The sequence below is a fragment of the Myotis myotis genome, unplaced genomic scaffold, assembly GCF_014108235.1.
Source record: "Myotis myotis isolate mMyoMyo1 unplaced genomic scaffold, mMyoMyo1.p scaffold_m19_p_1, whole genome shotgun sequence".
NCBI classification, from domain to species: domain Eukaryota; kingdom Metazoa; phylum Chordata; class Mammalia; order Chiroptera; family Vespertilionidae; genus Myotis; species Myotis myotis.
Genome location: NW_023416313.1, coordinates 137,062,937 through 137,082,920, shown reverse-complemented (window position 1 = coordinate 137,082,920; position 19,984 = coordinate 137,062,937). Strand labels below are relative to the sequence as shown.

Genomic DNA, 19,984 nt, shown 5'->3' with positions numbered 1-19,984 from the left:
CTACTGAAGACAATCAAGCCAAAAGAAAAATGGGCAAAGAACCTGAACAAACAGACACTGAGATATCATCAGATCTGGCAAAGACTAAAAAACTAAAATATCTAGTGTTAGCATGAGAGCAGGGAACCCAGACCTAGCCTTTGTGGCATTCTGAACCTGGATGCTCCTGAATTACTTCATTCATACATTAATTTTAATACTTGGCAAGTTGAAATGGCTGTCTCTTTCTTAATTGAATCTTAAAGGGCATTTTAATCCTTTTTGTATCCCCAGTACCAAACCAGTGTCTAGCCTATAAGTGATACTTACAATCACTAAGCAACATGTGAAACACAATATCAGAGCAATCAGAACTATCTAGGCCTGAGCTGAGAGCCAAGATGGCTAGATTCATAATATTACTTCCTGAGGCTCCTGATAAAGGCAAAAAGTAAGGAGTCTTCCACAATTTCTCCTTTCCTGCATAGAGATTAAGAATGGTCAATGTGTATTATGAAAATTAAGCCTTAAAAGTTTGCAGAAAAATACTAATTTCTCATACTTCATCATTTAAAGCCTTCTTAAGCAAGAAGAGGTATGTTTCCTGATGAATAATTGTGACTCTCAAATTTCCCATTTCTGCAATATAACCTAGTATACTACTGTTAACAGCTACAAATACCTGAAATCCATTTTTAAAGTATTATAAAAAACAACAACAACAAAAAAACAGGCCTAACCGGTTTGGCTCAATGGACAGAGCATCGGCCTGTGGACTCAAAGGGTCCCAGGTTCGATTCTGATCAAGGGCATGTACCTTGGTTGCGGGCACATACCCAGCAGGGAGTGTGCAGGAGGCAGCTGATCGATGTTTCTCTCTCATCGATGTTTCTAACTCTCTATCCCTCTCCTTTCCTCTCTGTAAAAAATCAATAAAGTATATTTAAAAAAAAAACTATATAAAACACAATGAACCAATACATTTTTAGATGTAAGCTATATTCCTAATGTTAAAGTTTAATGCATCTCAATGATTTGTAATTCAGAAAACATTTCTGGCATAAGTCAAATAAAAATAGTGACTATAAGAAGAAAAAAACTGTCCTCCCCAGAAATGATCCTATTATTTCTTTTGGTAATATAGATCGAACACAAAAATCTGTTTTCTAAGTATATCACCAAAAACCATAAAACATATTCCAAAACAGTATTTATAATTTGATTTGTTTTTAAAAGGGTATGTTCTTGGTGAGGTTACTGGTGACATGTTAATCTCTCCCCCCAAAATAAAGATATAACATTTATTTATTTATTCATTTCAGAGAGGAAGGGAGAGGGAGAGAGAGATAAAAACATCAGTGATGAAAGAGAATCACTGATCAGCTGCCCCCTGCATACCCCCTACTGGGGATCGAGCCTTTAACCCGGGCATGTGCCCTTGACTGGAATCAAACCTGGCACCCTTCAGTCCACAGGCCAACACGATATCCACTGAGCCAAACCAGCTGGGGCTAAAGATATAACTTTTTCTAGACATGAAAAATTCTTTAATTTTTACCATTTGTTGCTTCTACAATTAAGTTAAAAAAGTATCCAATTATTCATTAAAATCAAGATGAAAGATACAGTATAGTGTGTTACCTTTTGTATTAAAGTGGGCAGGAGATTGTGTGTGTGTGTGTGTGTGTGTGTGTGTGTACACGCGCACATGCGCGTGCACCTTCCTATGCGTGTTTTTGGTGGTCTACATAAATATTAGCTTTAGAAAAATACATAAGAAACTAACACTAGAGCTCTGTGGGAAGGGTAACAGGGTAGCTGGAGGATAGTAAAAGGGAAGCTTTCTTCATTTCAGCCTTTTGTGTATCTTGGATTTTAAGCAATGGGGGTGTCTGTAGATCAAAAAAAAATTAAAAGTACTTTACCTTGCACCATTGTTCCTAATGACTTCCACAGTTTCTTCGACAAAATATCGATCCTTGACATATGCAAAAATATCATCACAAATTTCATGTAAGCGTGAACGATGGGTAAGGTTGGTCAAGTATAAAACTGGAATAATTAGTGGTTCTGGAAAACTCTGAAGATTCTGTCTTGCTCTTTTTTCTGACTCAAGTGCTTCCTGATAGGTCAGTCCAGGTCTACCCGTCACAGCACAACTCCACACAAGACTGTTGCACAGAATGGTTCGTTCAAAAAAGTCACTGATTAAAAAACAAAAATAAAAATCTATTACCTATCATTTCACAAATTTTACATTAAATGCTGATAAATAATTGTGCTTCTATTGCAAAAACTTACATAGAATCATAGAACTCAAACAAGGGTTTAGTAACTGGACAGCTTACACATTAATATAAACCTGAGAAAAAGTATAATAAACTAGATATTTATATTTTGCAATTTAAAAGTACATTCAGCCAAAATTGGACTTTGATTTCCATTAGTTTTTGAAACTCAAAGTGCAACTGAAAATAAACTCAACCTTTCCTTTTCATTCTTCTAATTTTAAGCTTTTGCTCCAAAGCAATCCAAACACTGGAGTGAATTCAAGCACTTAACTACGAATTTTATTTTTTAACTATGGATTTTTTAATATACTGTTGTTGATTTCAGAGAGGAAGGGAGAGGAAGAGAGAGACAGAAACATCAATGATGAGAGAGAATTATTGATTGGCTTACTCCTGCACGCCCCTTACTGGGGATCAAGCCACAACCCGAGCATATGCCCTTGACTGGAATCGAACATGGGACCTTTCCGTACGCAGGCTGATGCTCTATCCACTGAGCCAAACTGGCTAGGGCTTAACCATGAATTTAAAAGGCTTTAACATAATAGTGAAAAACTGAAATGTAAGCATCTAATAACCAGAGAAAGGTTAAGTAAATTATAGTACATCATATGATGAAAAATAGTCATTACACAGTATAAGAACAGTTCTTAAATAATATGTTAATAGGGAAAAATGTTCAGGTTTTTCTATATATGACAATATGATCCCATTTGTGTTAAAAATAAAAAAAAAAAGGAAAGAAAGGAAGAAAAAGAAAGAGAACCTAAAAAAGCATAAAATATTCCTGAAACAATATACAAAAATTAAGGTAATAGGCATGGGACTGGATGACCATTCTACTCAATCCTTTTTTGCACTATTGGAATTTTTTAATATGGGCATTTCTTTAAAAAAATTCTATCCTGTCACTTTTAAAATGCAAGAGGTCTACAATTTGGAAAGATTTTTCGTATATTCTAAGTAGAAAAAAATCAAATTAGTGAATAACACAATCCCATATACACTGATTATAATAACAAGAGGGTTTGTATTTATACAAATACTATAAACAGATGTTTCCTATGGAGAAAGGGAGGAACTGAGAAGAAAAAGGAAAATTTGTTAATTCTAAATATTTCTACACTGTTTGAATTTTTATAAGAAGTATGTACTTGTATTATTTTAATAATAAAGATATTTCCTTTTTAAAAAAATTTTATTGATTTTTTTTAAGAGGAAAGGAGGAGAGAGAGAGAAACATCTATGTGAAAGTGCCCTCTATGAGGGATCGAGCCTGTAACCCGGGCATGTGCCCTGATCAGGAATCAAACGGCAACCTTTCAGTGCATAGGAGGACGTCCAGCTAACTGAGCCACATAAGCCAGGGCTATAACAAACATATTTTCAAATAGAAAAGGCCAGACATATGCAATAGGGTTAACAGTGGTTGCCTCTAAATGGTAAGACATTCATATTCTGCGCCCTCCCCCATACTCTGGTCTTCTTTGCAATAATTACATGTAGCCGATATAATTCACTATTCTTTAACTTTTTCTCCTTCTTGAAATCCCTCTTTCCTCCTCCCATCATTCTAAAAAGTATATGTTTACTTCCTAGTGAGTAAATCTATTTAGGTTATCCCTGTAGTAGTCTGATCTCCAAGATTTGGGGTAATTTTCCATTAAGGTACTTTCATTTGTATATTTGTCTATAGAACAACAACAACAAAAATGAAGTACATGGAAATAAAGAGAAACTACTCATACTTTAACATAAATGAGATCTAAAGAGATAGCATACATAAGCCAAGTTACATGACTTGGCTTTAGTAGAGGAGATAATGGATGTCTATCATTAAAATACAAAGTACAGAATGCCTACCTTTATAATACAGAGACAGATATCCTTTGGGAATTCAGAGGAAGGAAAGGAGAGGCAGGCAAAAAAGATCAGGAAAAACTAGAAGGAAGTGGCATTAAAGAGTTAGGGTTGTAAAGGAAACAGAGTTGAAGTAAGAAATGTCAAAGAGAAAAAAGGAATATAATCTGGTTCTTATAAGCAAGAAAATCTATGCCAGGTAAGTAATATCAGCTTAGAGAGAGGTAACAGACACATCCAATAGATGGGTATCAATGGTATAGAACAGTGGTCGGCAAACCGCAGCTCGCGAGCCACATGCGGCTCTTTGGCCCCTTGAGTGTGGCTCTTCCACAAAATGCCACCTGTGGGCGCGCATGTACAGTGCGATTGAAACTTCGTGGCCCATGCGCAGAAGTCGGTTTTCAGCCTGGGTGAGTCTTCAGGGGTGGGCAAACTTTTTGACTCGAGGGCCACAATGGGTTCTTAAACTGGACCGGAGGGCCGGAACAAAAGCATGGACGGAGTGTTTGTGTGAACTAATATAAATTCAAAGTAAACATCATTACATGAAAGGGTACGGTCTTTTTTTTTTTAGTTTTATTCATTTCAAACAGGCCGGATCCAGCCCGCGGGCCATAGTTTGCCCACGGCTGGCTCTAGTTTGAAGAAGTGGTTTGGAAGTGGGGGGTGTTGGTCGGTCGGGCGACGGGAGATGCGGCGCAGGGGGGCCGCGGGATACGCAGCAAGAGGGAGGCGCGCACGCGATTCATGCACGAGTTGCGTGAGCCAGTCAGTCAGCAGTCTCATGTGCAGTGATTAGTGCTAGTAGAGTCCGCAAATCGCGTGCGGGTAACAAAAGTACCTATCAAAGCATAAAGTTACCTGTATTGTTCCAACCAGCTGCAAATCCTACAGGTATTTTGTTCATCAATTTAAGAATTGTAATTATTTTGTGTTGGTGGCTTTATTATTATAAAATGAAACATTTTTTTAGGTGCCCTGTTTGACATGGCTACAAAGAAGCAAAGAAAACCGGAAGATGAAAACCGTGAATTTAAAGTTGAATGGACCAAGACTTTCGCGTTTATTCAAAAATTAAATGGCCTTCTGACCTGTCTTATTTGTCAGGAAAAATTGGCGCATAACAAATCAAATTTGGAGAGACACTTTACAACTAAACACGTGTCATTTAGTACTAAATAGCCTGTCGGTGATGCAAGGAAGAAAGCAGTTGAGGAACTTCAGAAGAGTCAAGAAAAATCAAGTTCTGTATTTAATTACTGGATGCAATCTTCCAACAATGTTAATATTGCAAGTTTTGTGGTTAGTCAAGAGACTGCTAAGAGAGGAAAACCATATACAGACGGCGAATACATAAAAAGTTGTTTTATAAATGCATCCGAAGAGCTATTTCGGGATTTTAGGAACAAAGCAGATATTCTAAAAAAAATTAAAGAGTTACCATTGTCTGCTAAAACAGTGAAAGATACAACAGTCAAAATGTCTTCGAATATAACCAACCAGCAAGTCGAAGATCTTAACACATTTCGTATCGTATAGAAATCTCTAAGACATACGCCAGGGACCGCACGTTTTTGGGCAAACTGCACGTTATTTAAATCATCATAACTACAGATCATAATGCACTTCAGGTGTTGTTTTTCAATAATTATAACATTTTTATTTACAAAAACAACTAAACAATTAAAGTTCCTAGTACTTTTTTAACGTATGGTACTGCGTAAAACATTTTCTAAAAGCGCCAGGAACTTGAAGACGAAGACTATTCGAATGACCAAAATACAATGTAACTGCAATGCTTTATGGGTTGGTGCAATTATATAGTTTTTCGTAGATTGACCTGCATGGTTTCCACCAATGAGATCGCTTCATTCGATGTGGACAAGACAGTGTGTGACATCTAAGGTCCATAACAGATGGAGCGCGAAACATGAGAAAACTCGTGAGCAGTATGAAAGGTGTTAAATTGGTTTCAGCTTTATCAATAGCAGTTGACGAGTCTTGTGACATAAATGATACAGCGCAAGTTTCACTTTTTGTACAATTTATTTCATCTACAGGTCCTAAAGAAGAATTTTTAGGATTATTGCCACTCAAAGGTCAAACACGTGGAGAGGATATAGCAAATGCTGTAATTGAGTGCATTGAAAAACATCATATTCCACTCGATAAAACTGTCTCAATTTCAACAGACGGGTCGAAAAGTATGACCAGCGTAAGGAACGGGTTTGTTGCTATTTTGAAAGAAAAAATTAATCACGAGATACTTACTTACCATTGCATCATTCATCAAGAAGCGCTTTGTGCGCAGACATTTCCAGAAGAATTTTGCAAAGTTATGGAATTGGTGATTAAGATTATCAACTCCATTATAGCTAAAGCTCTTAATCATCACCAATTTAAAGAATTTTTAGTTGAAATGGAGAGTGAGCATGCAGATCTTCTGCTGCATAACAAGGTACGTTGGTTATCAAGAGGAAACGTTTTGAAACGTTTTGCTTCCTTATTAAGAGAAATTAAAGCATTTCTCCTTGAGAAGGGTGTTCACTATCCAGAACTAATGAACGATCAGTGGATCCAAAAATTTTATTTCATGGTAGACGTTACATCTCATCTAAATCAGCTTAATCATAAACTACAGGGGAAAGGAAACACAGTTTTTCGATGTTAGAAGAAGTTATTTCATTCAAAAACAAATTATCTCTTTTTGTTCAAGATTTTGAAAGAGAAACTTTGATTCACTTTCCAAGCCTGTTGAAACGTCGCCAAGAAAATAATTCTGATACTGACATTTGCTATTTCAAAACAACACTTTTAAATATGAGGGAAGCTTTTCTCAACAGGTTTCAGGAATTTAGAAAGAGCAAAGCGACGTTAGCCTTTGTTAAAAAACCTCTCAATGCTACTGTAACAGAATTAAATTCTTCTCCCTTTAATATTGACATTGGCAACTTTGAAATGCAATTGCTGGATTTAAAAAACAAAGAACTCGAAATCTGAACGTCTTTGTGCTGATATAGAAATATTGGAGAAAAACAAATGTGAACTTAGTTCACAGCACAAGTGGTCTGCTTTGAAAGACCTGGAGAAGGAAGATATGTTGATTTTTAACACCTGGAATAGTATTCCTGACTCATATAATCAACTGGAAAAACTAGCGTTTGCTGTTCTTTCCTTATGCAGGTCTACATATTTATGTGAACAATCATTTTCAAGCATGAACCTTATCAAGAGTAAACTGAGAAGTCGACTTATCGATGAGAACCCGGAATCGTGCCTAAAATTAAAAACAACATACAAACCTGACTTACCCAAACTTTCCAAGGAGATGCAAGGCCATTGTTCACATTAGTGTTTGTCAGTCATTGTCATGATTTAATTTTATGGATATTGTAAGGAAAATTGTAAGGAATTTAATTTTATCAATAAATAATATCGTTGTTAAGTATGATATCAAGTTTTATTCAATGTACCTCTAGTTTAACTAAGACTTAAAACTTTAAGTAAAGTTTATTAAGTTAATTTTAGGGAATATTGTGGAGGGAAAGAAGATGTAGTGTCGAGGACTGAGAAAGGTATGTTGAGATGGTTTGGACATATAGAGAGGATGAACGAAAGGAGGTAGACGAAACAAGTATACAAGACAAGTGTGGATGGGAAAGCTGGAAGGGGTCGGCCTCAGCGAACGTACCGCAATCAGATTAAGGACGTTTTTAGCAAAGGCCAGCTTAGGAGTACCCTAATTAAGTTAATAACAATGTATCTACCTATATAGTTTAAGTTTAAAAAATTGGGCTCTCAAAAGAAATTTCAGTCGTTGTACTATTGATATTTGGCTCTGTTGACTAATGAGTTTGCCGACCACTGGTATAGAATAAAAGGAATGAATGGATCTTGAAAGAGGTCGTATTTGTTTTACTGCCTAAAACTGTAATGTACTTAGACAACTTCATAGGTTTAATTTCTTTTTTCTATAGAAACAAACATATCTGTAAGACTTAGCTTCCCAAGCCATCACATGGTTAGCACATATATATTACGTGAGGTATACTTCTAATAATCTAAACTATTATTTAAACTATGGTACTATTTAAGAAAAACAAACTTTAAATCTAGGTACCTTGCATATTAACTAGTCTCTAAAACAGTGCTAACAGAAATAGAACACCAGCCACACATATAACTTAAAATTTTCTAGTGGCTACATTAAAAATTTTTTTTAAAGAAACACTAATGAAATTAATTTTCTATTTTATTTAACACAATATATCCCAAAATACTTTCATTTCAATATGTAATCAATATTGAATTATTTTTATATTTTGGGGGTACTAGGTCTTCAAAATCTAGTATGTATCGTACACTTATTACACTTCTTTATTTTGACACATTTCAAATTCTTACTAACCAAGTACTGGCTCCTATATTGGACAGCAATAGCAGGTCAGTATTTGGAAGCCTGAGGTACTTGGTATATCGGTATTTGGTGCCATTGCAGGGGGACAGACTTTACAGTGAGCTGCAATAAATATATTTACATTTGTTAACACTGTTCAAAATAACAAGGAGAGTGATGGCACAAGTGCCAGAAATCTCTACTATATGTGTCACCAAGCAGAAAAATTGGGTAGTCAGTAACCAGTGATGTACAGTTGTCCTTCTACACCAGATTTCCACCACCTCCTGCAAAGTGTTTGTACTATTTGCCTCCTTTGTGTCTACCTACAAAGTTGTTGTTACATTACAATACTGCTGTGCACAAAGATCTACCCTCAGGCGGAGGGAGGCAGGGCACATTACCACCACAGTGGCAATTTTAATGCAAGGGGTAAAAAGCCCAAGGGCTATTTTTCCTATTCATCACCCCTTACCAGCAAGGTCCCATCTCTAACATTACATCTCTAACATTACATACCTTCACTTTCTCCCACTTCTGCAATTCTGCTCTTCACCCATTTATCATATACATTCAAATCTGTAAGATTTTGTTAATAGTACTAAACTCTGCAGTGGTTCTCAACCTGTGGGTCGCGACCCCTTTGGTGGTCAAACGACCCTTTCACAGGGGTCGCCTAAGACCATCCTGCATATCAGATATTCACATTACGATTCATAACAGTAGCAACATTACAGTTATGAAGTAGCAACATTACAGTTATGAAGTAGCAACGAAAATAATTTTATGGTTGGGTCACAACATGAGGAACTGTATTTAAAGGGCCAGAAGGTTGAGAACCACTGCTCTAGGGTGTAGGTTACAGTGCCTGTTCAATTTCTATATTATAAAATGAAAGTTTTACAAGAAGCACATTTTGCTATTATGATCAAAAATTTATAAAATACAGAGTACTGTTTGACACAATATATTTTTAGGCTAGTGCAGATTATTATGTCTCTAATTTATTACTATATTCCTTCAACAATCTTCTTTACCAGAAACTGGCATATCACTGGCCAAGAGGCCAAATCTAGCCTTCCACCTGTTTTTGCATTTTTACTGGATCACAACCACACCCACACCTTCAGGTATTGTCTGACTGCTTTCTCACATATAATCTGAGAGTTGAGTTAGGTGCAACAGACACCCTGTGGCCTGCAAACCCTAAAATATTGATTATCTGGCCCTTTAAGAAAAAATTTGATGACCTGTGCTCTTTACCATTTTTTCTTAACAAAAAATTGTTTTTGAGTTACCAGGTCCATTACTGGTAAGAACACATGTCTAATATAAAATCAACCAACTCTCTGGTGAACAAACTAAGGAACAAAGAGCAACATACTGTTAAATTACTAGGTATCTGGACAATAATGCAGAAAAGATCCAAGGGACATAAACTCCCCTATCCACAAAGTAATTAGTATAACTGAGAAATGCAGCCATAGGATAAAAATTAACATAATTCCTGACTTAAACAGCATATGGTACAGCCAGACAAGAAAGTATGGCTTCTAAACTTAGAAAAATAGTAATTGCTAGAAGACAGCATATATTGTTCTAACAATTTCCTTTACTGACTGAGTTACAAAAACAGATCAAACAATCCTGGGGATGGTAGATTTCACATGCCTTATGTTATACAACTAGTGGCCCGGTGCATGAAATTCATGCATGGGGGTGGGGGGGCATGGGGGTTGTCCCTCGGCCCAGCCTGCACCCTCTGTAATCTGGGACCCCTTGGGGTATGTCCAACTGCCAGTTTAGGCCCAATCCCTCTCGCAATCTGGGACCACTGGCTCCTAACTGCTCGCCTGCCTGCCTGATCGACCCTAACCACTCTGCATGCCGGTCTGCTCATCCCCAACTGCGCTCCGCCCCCCGCACCAGCCTTCTTGCCCCCAACTGCCCCCCCTGCTGGCCTGATCACCCCCAATTGCCCCCCCGCCAGCCTGCTTGCCCCCAACTGCCCCCCAGCTAGCCTTCTTGCCCCCAACTACCCCCCCTTGCTGGCCTGATCACCCCCAACTGCCCCCCCGCCAGCCTGTTCGCCCCCAAATGCCCCCCCTCACTGGCTTAATTGCCCCCAACTGCCCCCCCCCACTGGCCTGATTGCCCCCAACTGCCCCCTCATCAGCCTGATCGCCAACTGCCCCTCCTGCCAGCCTGCTTGCCCCCAACTGCCCCCCACCCCGTCAGCCTGCTAGCCCCAACTGACCCCCACCCCGCCAGCCTGATCACCCCCAACTGCCCTCCCCTCCTGGCCTGATCGCCCCTAACCTCCTCTGCCTCGGCCCCGCCACCATGGCTTTGTCTGGAAGGATATCCAGAAGATCTCCCGGAAGGTCTCCCATTCTAATTAGTATACTACCCTTTTATTAGTATAGATATAGAGAAATTCCAGCTTAGATGAAAATTACATTTACTTTATAAAATATATTTTTATTGATTTCAGAGAGGAATGGAGAGGGAGAGAGATAGAAACATCAATGATGAGAGAGAATCATTGGTTGGCTGCCTCCTACACACCTGCCCCCAACTGGGGACAAGCCCATGCTCTAACCAGGAATCAAACCGTGACCTCTTGGTTCACAGGTCCACAAGTCCACACTCAACCACTGAGTCATGAACGCTGGGCTGAAAATTATATTTATTACATTTACTATGAATGGTCAGGGGGAAAGTATGACTAATTAAAAATATAAAGCTTAGTTTTAAAAAAACTTTAATGAAAGATTACTTTTGCACTTAGTGTTATCAGACAGACCTAGTTAATGATGACATACAAGGCAGGCTCCTAAAATCTGCAGATGGACACCAAGGTGAGGATTAGCAGTGTAGATTTTTAAAATCTAGAGACTAAAAACTTACATAAAAATCAACAAGTGGAACTTTATAAAAGCTTAATAAATTTCCTAGCTTAACAATAATGAATATGAAAAAGGCAAATTTCAACCAAACTACAAATTCACATTTCTGTGCCTTATATCATTTTCTCTGCTTAAAAAGTATTTTTAGAGCATTCTCTGCCTAGAATGCCCTTTTCCTCATTCTGTGTCTTGACAGCTTCATCTCTCAGGACCCAACTGGGATATCTCCAATTTGGGGGGGTCTCCTCAACTTCACAGCAGTTATCAGCTCAATTTTCTATACTACCATTACTGACTCCCATAGCACATATGTGATTTATGCTGTGTTGTAGACATACATTAATTTCTCATTGCAGGGAAAAATCATCTCAGCATCTCCAAAAACTCATCAAATTATAGTGTCAAGAATAAACAAATGGCCCTAGCTGGTTTGGCTCAGTGGGTAGAGCGTCGGCCTGAGAACTGAAGGGTCCCGGGTTCGATTCTGATCAAGGGCACATGCCCAGGTTGCAGGCTCGATCCTCAGTAGGAAGTGTGCAGAAGGCAGCAGATCAATGATTCTCTCTCATCATTGATGTTTCTCTCTCTCTCTACCTCTTCCCCTTCCTCTCTGAAATCAATAAAAAAAAATTTTTTAAAAAGAATAAAAAAATGCAGAGAAAGATAAGTACCATTTGGTTTCACTCATATATGGAATTTAATGAACAAACTGAACTACCAAACAGAATAGAGACAGACTCATAGGTAGAAAGCAGGCAGACAGCTCTGGTGTGGGGTGGTGTTCAGGGGAGGGTAGATAGATTGAACAAAAAAGAAAAAAAAAGAGAGAGAACTCATGACATGGACAAGTGTGGTGACTGTGGAGGTGGGAAGGGGGTGGGTGGAGGTGGAAGAAGACATAGAGGGGGTAAATGGCAGTAGAAAAAGTAAAATTAAATTTAAAAAGAATAAGTAAATGTATTCTTACTGGCAGTCATTTGTTTTTGTGTATTTAGACAGAGAAAGTACACATGAATGGGAAGGAGAGAGGAAAGTATCTGAATCTCAGCTTTACCACTTGTAGAATGTGAATTTGGGTAAGTTATACAACTTGCTAAACCTGGTTCCCCTTCTGTAAAATGAGGATATCTTTCATGAACAGTCAATATGAAAATTAAATAATATATAATACTATATGTACTACATGCATATTATATGCACACTCAGTAACTGTATCAATTTCTTATTGCTCAGGTACTGTATTTGCAGAGAGGTCCCAGAAGAATACATAGGAAATCTCTCTCTATATAAAACCCTAATATGCAAATAGACCAAACAGTGGAACAACCGAACAACCGGTTGCTATGACGTGTGCTGACCAGCAGGGGGCACGTGCAGAACATGGTGGGCATTGGCCGTGGTGGGATGGTGGAGCAGGTGAGGGGGTCTCCAGGCCAAGGCGGGGCGCTGGTCACTGAAAATTCTTTGCTCCCATGCGCCATGGTCCTGCTGGGTGCTTGCACCTTCTGCCTTGGGTTTCTCCACCTCCCCTTGCTCCTGAGGGGTGATCGGAGCCAGCAGCTGCCTCTTGCACCCGTTGCCAGCGATGGCACCACTCACACCCGCACCTGCCACCGGAGCCACTGTCTGCACCCACTGCCGGTGCCAGTCCTGATCGCTCGGCGCCATCAGCAGGTGTGAGCAGCAGCTGGCAGTCCTGATCACCCAAGGGCTTCTCCACCTCCCCCTGCTCCTGAGGGGCAATCGGGGCAGCAGCCACTGCTCGCACCCTCTGCTCGCACCTGACAGTGCCAGCCCCAATCGCTCTGCGCTGTCAGTGGGTGTGAGTGGGGCCAGTGCCATCAGCGCATGGGAGCAGCAGCGGCAGGAGTGGGGCTGCTGGCAGATAAGGGACTGGGGCCACGGCAGGAGGGCCCGGGCTGGGGTGCAGAGGATGGGCCAAGACCCACCCCTGTGCCCACTGCAGCCTCGCGGCCCACAGTTCCTTCCAAGGTGCACGAATTCGTGCACTAGGCTCCTAGTCCTATATAATAAAAGCCTAATATGCAAATTGCCCCCTCAACCAGGAGTTCGACTGGGAGTTCAACCGCTCACTATGACACGCGCTGACCACCAGGAGGCAGTGCAGAACATGGTGGGCATTGGTGATGCAGCAGTGGGTGGCAGTGGAGGCGCTGCTGGCCCCAATGAGAGCAGGACTGTGGCGGGATGATGGAGAAGGTGAGCGGGCCTGATCACCCCACAGATGGCGACCAATGGCGGTGGCAGGGGGCGGGGTTGCCGCCCGGCTCCCAGACACTGAGGGAGCCAGGTGGGAGCCTGATGACTCAGACGGAGGGGGGTGCAAGGGAGCCCAGGTGCTGCCCAGGGCCCAGAGGTCAGCTGGGACCTACCCTTCCACACCAGACACTGGCACTTTGATTGCCAGCCAGGCCTAGGGACTGCACCTGTGCACGAATTTCCTGCACCGGGCCTCTAGTAACTAGTATAATAGAGGAACAACATCAGAGGAACACATAAGACTTGAAAATCTTTGAAGAGAAAGTTTGGCCCTGGGAAGGGGCATAGGAAGAACTACTATCAGGAAATACCCCAAAATCTAATCAGGATGACCTAAGCATAAAATCCTATCAACTGCTTACACTGTTTGTAAAGAGGGTTGAAGGTGTGTGGTCTCCTTAGAAATATGACTTAGACATTCTTTTTATAAGAGGTAGAGTCTATTTTACCAACCCGTAAATCTGAGCTGGCCTTGATATTGACTTTGACCAACACAAAAAGAGATGACATTGAGAGACTTCTGCTCTCACTCTCTTGGAACCCTGAGACCAGCAAGTGAAGAAGCCCAGATTAGCCTTCTGAGGATGAAAGATCACCTGGTGAGAAAAGCTATCCCAGTATATCATCAATGGACAGTTAGGCTGTTTGCATATCCAGGTTATTGTAAATACTTCAATGGACATGGGGAAGCTTATTTTTTCAAATTAATGTTTTCATTTTCTTTGCATAAATACTCAGAAATGGAATTGCTGGACCATATGGTACTGTTTTCCATAGTGGCTGCACCAACTGACATTCTCCCCAAGAGTGCACAAGGGCTCCCTTTTCTCTACATCCTCAACAACAGTTGTTATTCTAGTCTTTTTGATAATAGGTATTCTAACAGGTATTAGGTGATAATCATCAAGGTTCTGATTTGCATTTCCCTGATTACTTATGATGTAGAGCACCTCTTCATTACTTGTTGCTCACTGGTTTGTCTTCTTTGCAAAAATATCTATTCACATCTTATGCCCATTTTTAAATTAGGTTGTATGGTTTTTCGGTATTGTGTTGTATGAGTTCTTTATATATTTTGGATATTAACTGCTATCAGATATATGACTTGCAAATACTTTCTCCCATTCAGTAGGTTGCCTTTTCATTTTGTTGATGGTTACCTTTGCTGTGCAGAAGCTTTTTAGTTTGATGTAGTTCCACTTTTTATTTTTCCTTTTGTTATTTGTGCTTTTGATGTCAGATTTAAAAAATTATCCTTAAGACTGATGTCAAGGAACTTACCAACTATGTTTTCTTCTAGGAGTTTTATGGCTTCAGTTCTTATGTTCAAGCCTTAAATCCATTTTGAGTTAATTTTTCTGTATATTGCAAAATAGTAGTTCAATTTCATTCTTTTGCACTTTAGCTTATGCATTTACCTATGGTTAATGTGCTACTTTTTTTTTGGTTCATCCTTACCGAGGATATTTTTTCCATTGATTTTTAGAGAAAGTGGAAAGGAGGAGAAGAGACAGAGAGGGGGAACATCAATGTGAGAGTGACACATCAATTAGCTGCCTCCTGCATTGAGCCTGCAACTGAGGTACATGAATCGAAACCAAGGCCCTTTAGCCCTCAGGCTAATGCTCTAACCACCGAGCCACCGGCCAAGACAATGTGCTATTTTTAACAAGTCTTCTTTACTTATGGAAAGCTAGTCAAACAAGGATTAACAATTAGAGAATATGTAGTTCAAATAAACAACATAAAGCAGTTTGCATTGTATAACCATTAAATATCTATCCTGGTCATAGTCTCTTTCTCAAAGAATTCAGGGACTAGGTAAAGAGAAAATGTGAGGCAACAAATACATTACATTACAGTACAATAATAGGCATCACACTAGATAAAAATGAAGGGGTTGGCCACAGCTGCCTAGAAAGCCAAAGGAGGAAGTGTTAGACTATAATATCAAGTAAGATAAAGACAGAAAACTATTTGGCAATCAAAAAGTCACTAGCAACCTCTACTAACCAGAGTTAGAGGAAAAAGTTATTTTGCATTGTGTTGAGGAATGAACAAGGTGAGACAGTATAGAAGATCTCTTTGAGACTGATTGAAACAGAGAAAGTTATATTCAAGAAATCCAAAACCTGAGCAAATAGGTGAGCATACTGGACAAATATAAAATAAATTCAAGAGAATGCACTTAAGGAATCTTCAAACAAATTCACATAAACCAATTGGTGATTTAATGAATGAGTGAAACAGAGGTTTCCTTCATAGTTTTTCCAGCCAAGGGTCACATTACTATATACCATCCACTGTGAATATATTTTTGAAAATCATCTAAGAAAAAGATAAAGTAGTCCAAAATTTAAATTATTAAATTATTAAATTATTCCAGTTTTGCCAATTCAAAGTTCTAAAGATGAATACCTAAGAACAGCAGTAGCTCTGCTTTGTTCAGGGTAAATGATTTAATCTTTGCTCCCAAGCCAATTGCATCTCCTGATCTGCTTGTAATTTCCCAAAACCCAAACATATCAGCACAAAGGAAACAACAAAAAACTAGTGTGTGTGTTTTTTTAAATTTAATGTCATAAGGCTACAAAGGACACAGTTTTTTATTAATGGAAAGTAGTACATTCGGAATAACAAAAGTCTCTTCCTTTATTTTGTTATTTCAAATTTCTCCATGAATAGTAAATTATCAAGAACCAAAGTATAGCCCGAACCGGTTTGGCTCAGTGGATAGAGCGTGGGACTGCAGACTGAAGGGTCCCAGGTTCGATTCCGGTCAAGGGCATGTACCTTGGTTGCGGGCACATCCCCAGTAGGGAGTGTGCAGGAGGCAGCTGATCAATGTTTCTCATTGATGTTTCTAACTCTCTATCCCTCTCCCTTCCTCTCTGTAAAAAATCAATAAAATGTTATTTTAAAAAAAGAACCAAAGTATATGAAAAGTGTTTGATTTAAAAAGATAACATCCATGTGCAGTATCCCTGATAAAGTGAGACCTTCTTAAAAAGTTATCACTTATATCAAAGGAGAGAACAGTTTGAAATCTAAGCCCCTTTCCTATTTTGTTGTCATTCTTAAGTACGATTTTTAAAAAAATATTGGAATTATTACCAAGGATTTTAACTTAAAACTATGAAAAATGAGGCATCATCCTTGTCAAGTTACCTAATCCAAGTTCACTTAAAATAGTTACAAGTAACAAAACAAGTCTGTACAGGAGCAGAGTAAGATGTGCACTCCTATTAAAAAGTACTGTCTGCTGAAAAACTTCTCTAGATCTAACATACTTATGTGTAATTCTTTCTGTGGAGCTGAAGAAAAAGGCTCAAAGGAAATGCCTTTGCTAACTTCACTCCGCACTCATTTCTCAGACAGGTGCAATTTGACTCAAGTCCTTCCCTGGATCAAGCCCCCTACTCAGAAAAGGTGCGTCTTACACACCATTTATTTGGTTGCTGGAACCCTTGGTTTCTAAGCCACAAAGGATTCCTTCTGAGCGGAGAGGATAGAGCATAAGAAAAGGGAGAATTAGGCTGTTTTCGTGATTGATCAATTCAGAGTCTCACTTGGTGATTCTGTGTTTAAACAAAGATCTGTAAAGCACTTCGCTGTTTGGTGTAACAAGATCAAGGGATCTCTTGGGATAAATGAACCAGGAGAAGGACTGAAAACGTAGGGGATGAAGCTACACAGGCAGCAGCTCCGGATTCTTATCAAAACAATAGCGAGTGGCACATGTCAGGCAGCCACATGCGCGGGGGGCCAGAGAGGCCGGCGGCGGCTGCTGTTGAACTTGTCCTGCCCTCCTCCCTCCCCTGACGCTCCGGCGGCCCCGGGGCTGTGCGAAAGTGAAAACTGGGGCGCCCAGGGCCTGGCTCCCTCCCCCTCCTCTTCCCCCTCCCAGCCCCGACTTCTTCCTCACCCGTCTCCCGGGGGCGGAGACGCTGAGTTCCCCGGGGCCCGGAGTTAGTCACCAAGAAGAGGCGGTGACAGCGCACGGCTCGTGGCGCCCACTCCGAGGCCTAGCCGCCCCGACACCGGGGCCCCGGGGGACCGTTCGGTCCCGGCCCCGCGGCCCCCGGCGAGCCCGCTCCTTCCCGGACTCGCGCCCCGCTCCCTCCCGCCCCTATCCCGGGCGGCTCAATGTCAGGCTCCGCTCGGGTCGCAGAAAACGACGCCCAGCGCGGCCGTTTCCGGCCCCCAGGGGTGGGGATTCCCTCTCCGGGCCCGGGAACCGCGCGGCCCCGTGCCACTGACCCGAGCGGGGATCCCCTCGCTGCCGGGCGGGGATCCCGGAACTGGCCCCGGAGTGCGCGTGTGGCCGCGGCGGGGAGGGGAGGGGCTAGGCGGGGAGTTTCCGCCGCCCGGCCGGGGGGCAGCCCCGGCGAAGCAGCCGCCCGCACGACCGGCCGCGGACCCCGGCCTTCCCGGCTCCGCCCGCTGCCCCCGGACCCGCCGCCCGCCTCGGGTCGGGCCGCCCGGGGCCCCGCGACGTCACCGGGTCGGGCTCGGGGAGCCGAGAAACGCGGCCCGGGCCACCTGGCACTTTCACGTCTCCCCGCCTGGAGTCCAGGGCGAGGAAAGGGAGACAAAAGGACGCTGGGGAGGGCACCCCCCCCGACTCCCGCACCCGCTCGGTCCTTACTCGTAGTGGCGGAAGATTTCGTTGGTGACTCTACAGTAGAAAACTTCCTCGTCGGGCCGCAGGTCCGCGGGCGGCTTCTGTCTCACAAACGGCTTTCGGTGGAGCAGCGGCATCTCCGTCCGCCCGCGGGCTCACCGCGGGGTTCGGCCGCCCGCGTCGGCCCCGCTTCCCGATCGGCACTGGGGGGAAAGGAGAGCCCGTCAGCCGGGGCGCGCTCGGCGGCGGCATGGGCCGGTCCACGCGCCGCGGAGCCCGACCGCCTTTTGTGCGAATGACGCGCCGCGGCTGCCAGCGGAGACGAGGTCGCTGCTGTCGCCGCCCCGGCGTGGAGCCAGCAGAGCCGCCGCCGCCGCTGCCCTCCCGGCGCGCCCCACCTCCGCACGCCGGTTTGCCGGCTCACAATGGGGCCGGCCGCCCGGGCGGGCGGTGCGGGAGCGGCGGCGGCGGCCCCCTCCCCCCGCGAGGCTCCCCGCCCGCCGCCGGCTCCCAACGTGCTCGGCGCGCAGCCGGCCCGACGCCGCAGGGGAGCTCGCCGCGGGCGGCCCCGGCCCCCGCCGCTTTGTTCCCGCGCTCCCTGCCCTCCCCGCCCGCGCCGGCCGGCCGGCTCCCGAGCGAGCGCACCGAGCCCCTCACCTGCGAGCGCGCCGGCTGACACTTCACCTTCGCCGCGACCCAGGCCGCGAGCGGGGGGCTCCGACCTCCCGGGGGGGCGCCTCCCGCCGGCCCGCCGCGCCGCCGGCCGCCGGGGCTTCAGCTGCCACGGCCTGGCCCCGCGCGGGATCGCGTCCCGCCGCCACTTCCCCGCCTCGCGGAGCTCCCGGGAAGTTTCTGAGCGACTTTCGGCTCCGAAGGAGGAAGAGCTGTTGGGAGGAGCCTTGCACTTCTCGCTGCTACCTTTTTATTGGCTGCTCGGTGACTTTTGCAGCTTGTCACTGATACAGGAAGAGACGGCGGAAAGCCTGGGAGAGCCACATTATTAATTAATGGAACAGCCCCTCGCGAAGAATCAGAAGCATCCTCCATGTTGGAGACTATCGGCCCGGAGATCTGGGGAGAGCGCCGGGGGTTCACGCGCACGTCGCTCCCGGAGTAAAGCCTTCGCCCTCAAGTCTGGCCCCATCGCTCGGTTACACGATGGGCGAAGATTACAATTAAGATTTAATTTGTATTTTTTAAACGCGGGACGAGGAATCAGGAATAAAAAGTGTTTTGATAGTTTCTTCTTCAAAATTAGAATTCTCCTGTCTAAAACAATATTTTGCTTGGGTGAAACGTCCATCTTGAAAAGGAAATACCTTTCTTGACAGCAGTTCTCTTTAATACTTAGGGCAATTCCAAGACTTAGCAGAGGAAAAGACCAAAAAAGTGTATGCTAGAAAACGTCATCATTCCCCTGGACCCCCAAATATTTAAAACTGCAAAAACACACCTTTAGAAAGTAATACCTAGGATACGCCGTGAAGATAGTTTGCAAATGGTCAATATTTAATTCACTCAGAGTTTTAAAGATCGTGGATTTACTAGTGAAATTTCCCCCAAAGCAACTCTTCCCCATATCTGTGAAATTCATTTCTGAAATGAATTTTAGTGCACATAACACGTGACTTTTGAATTAAAC

The 19,984-nt window shown here is 42.8% G+C and overlaps 1 protein-coding gene across 10 annotated transcripts in view; it reads right to left on the bottom strand.

Moving 5' to 3' along the window:
* Positions 1-19,211, bottom strand: part of LOC118678095 (cofilin-2) — a 156,329-nt gene extending 137,118 nt beyond the window's left edge. For 6 of the 10 annotated variants that reach the window (XR_004974750.1, XM_036353171.1, XM_036353221.1 and 3 more), the window contains exons 1-3: positions 19,000-19,209; positions 18,367-18,545; positions 1,905-2,183 (exon numbers count right to left, since the gene is read on the bottom strand). Coding sequence is in view for 9 of the 10 variants with exons in the window: in XM_036353171.1 (XP_036209064.1) it covers positions 1,905-2,183; positions 18,367-18,479 (392 nt within the window). In the remaining variant the exon portion in view is untranslated. Of the gene's footprint in view, positions 1-1,904; positions 2,184-18,366; positions 18,743-18,999 lie in introns of those variants that run through there. The other 4 variants (XM_036353151.1, XM_036353182.1, XM_036353229.1 and 1 more) reach the window with 3 other exon arrangements.
* Between the last annotated feature and the right edge of the window lie 773 nt (positions 19,212-19,984).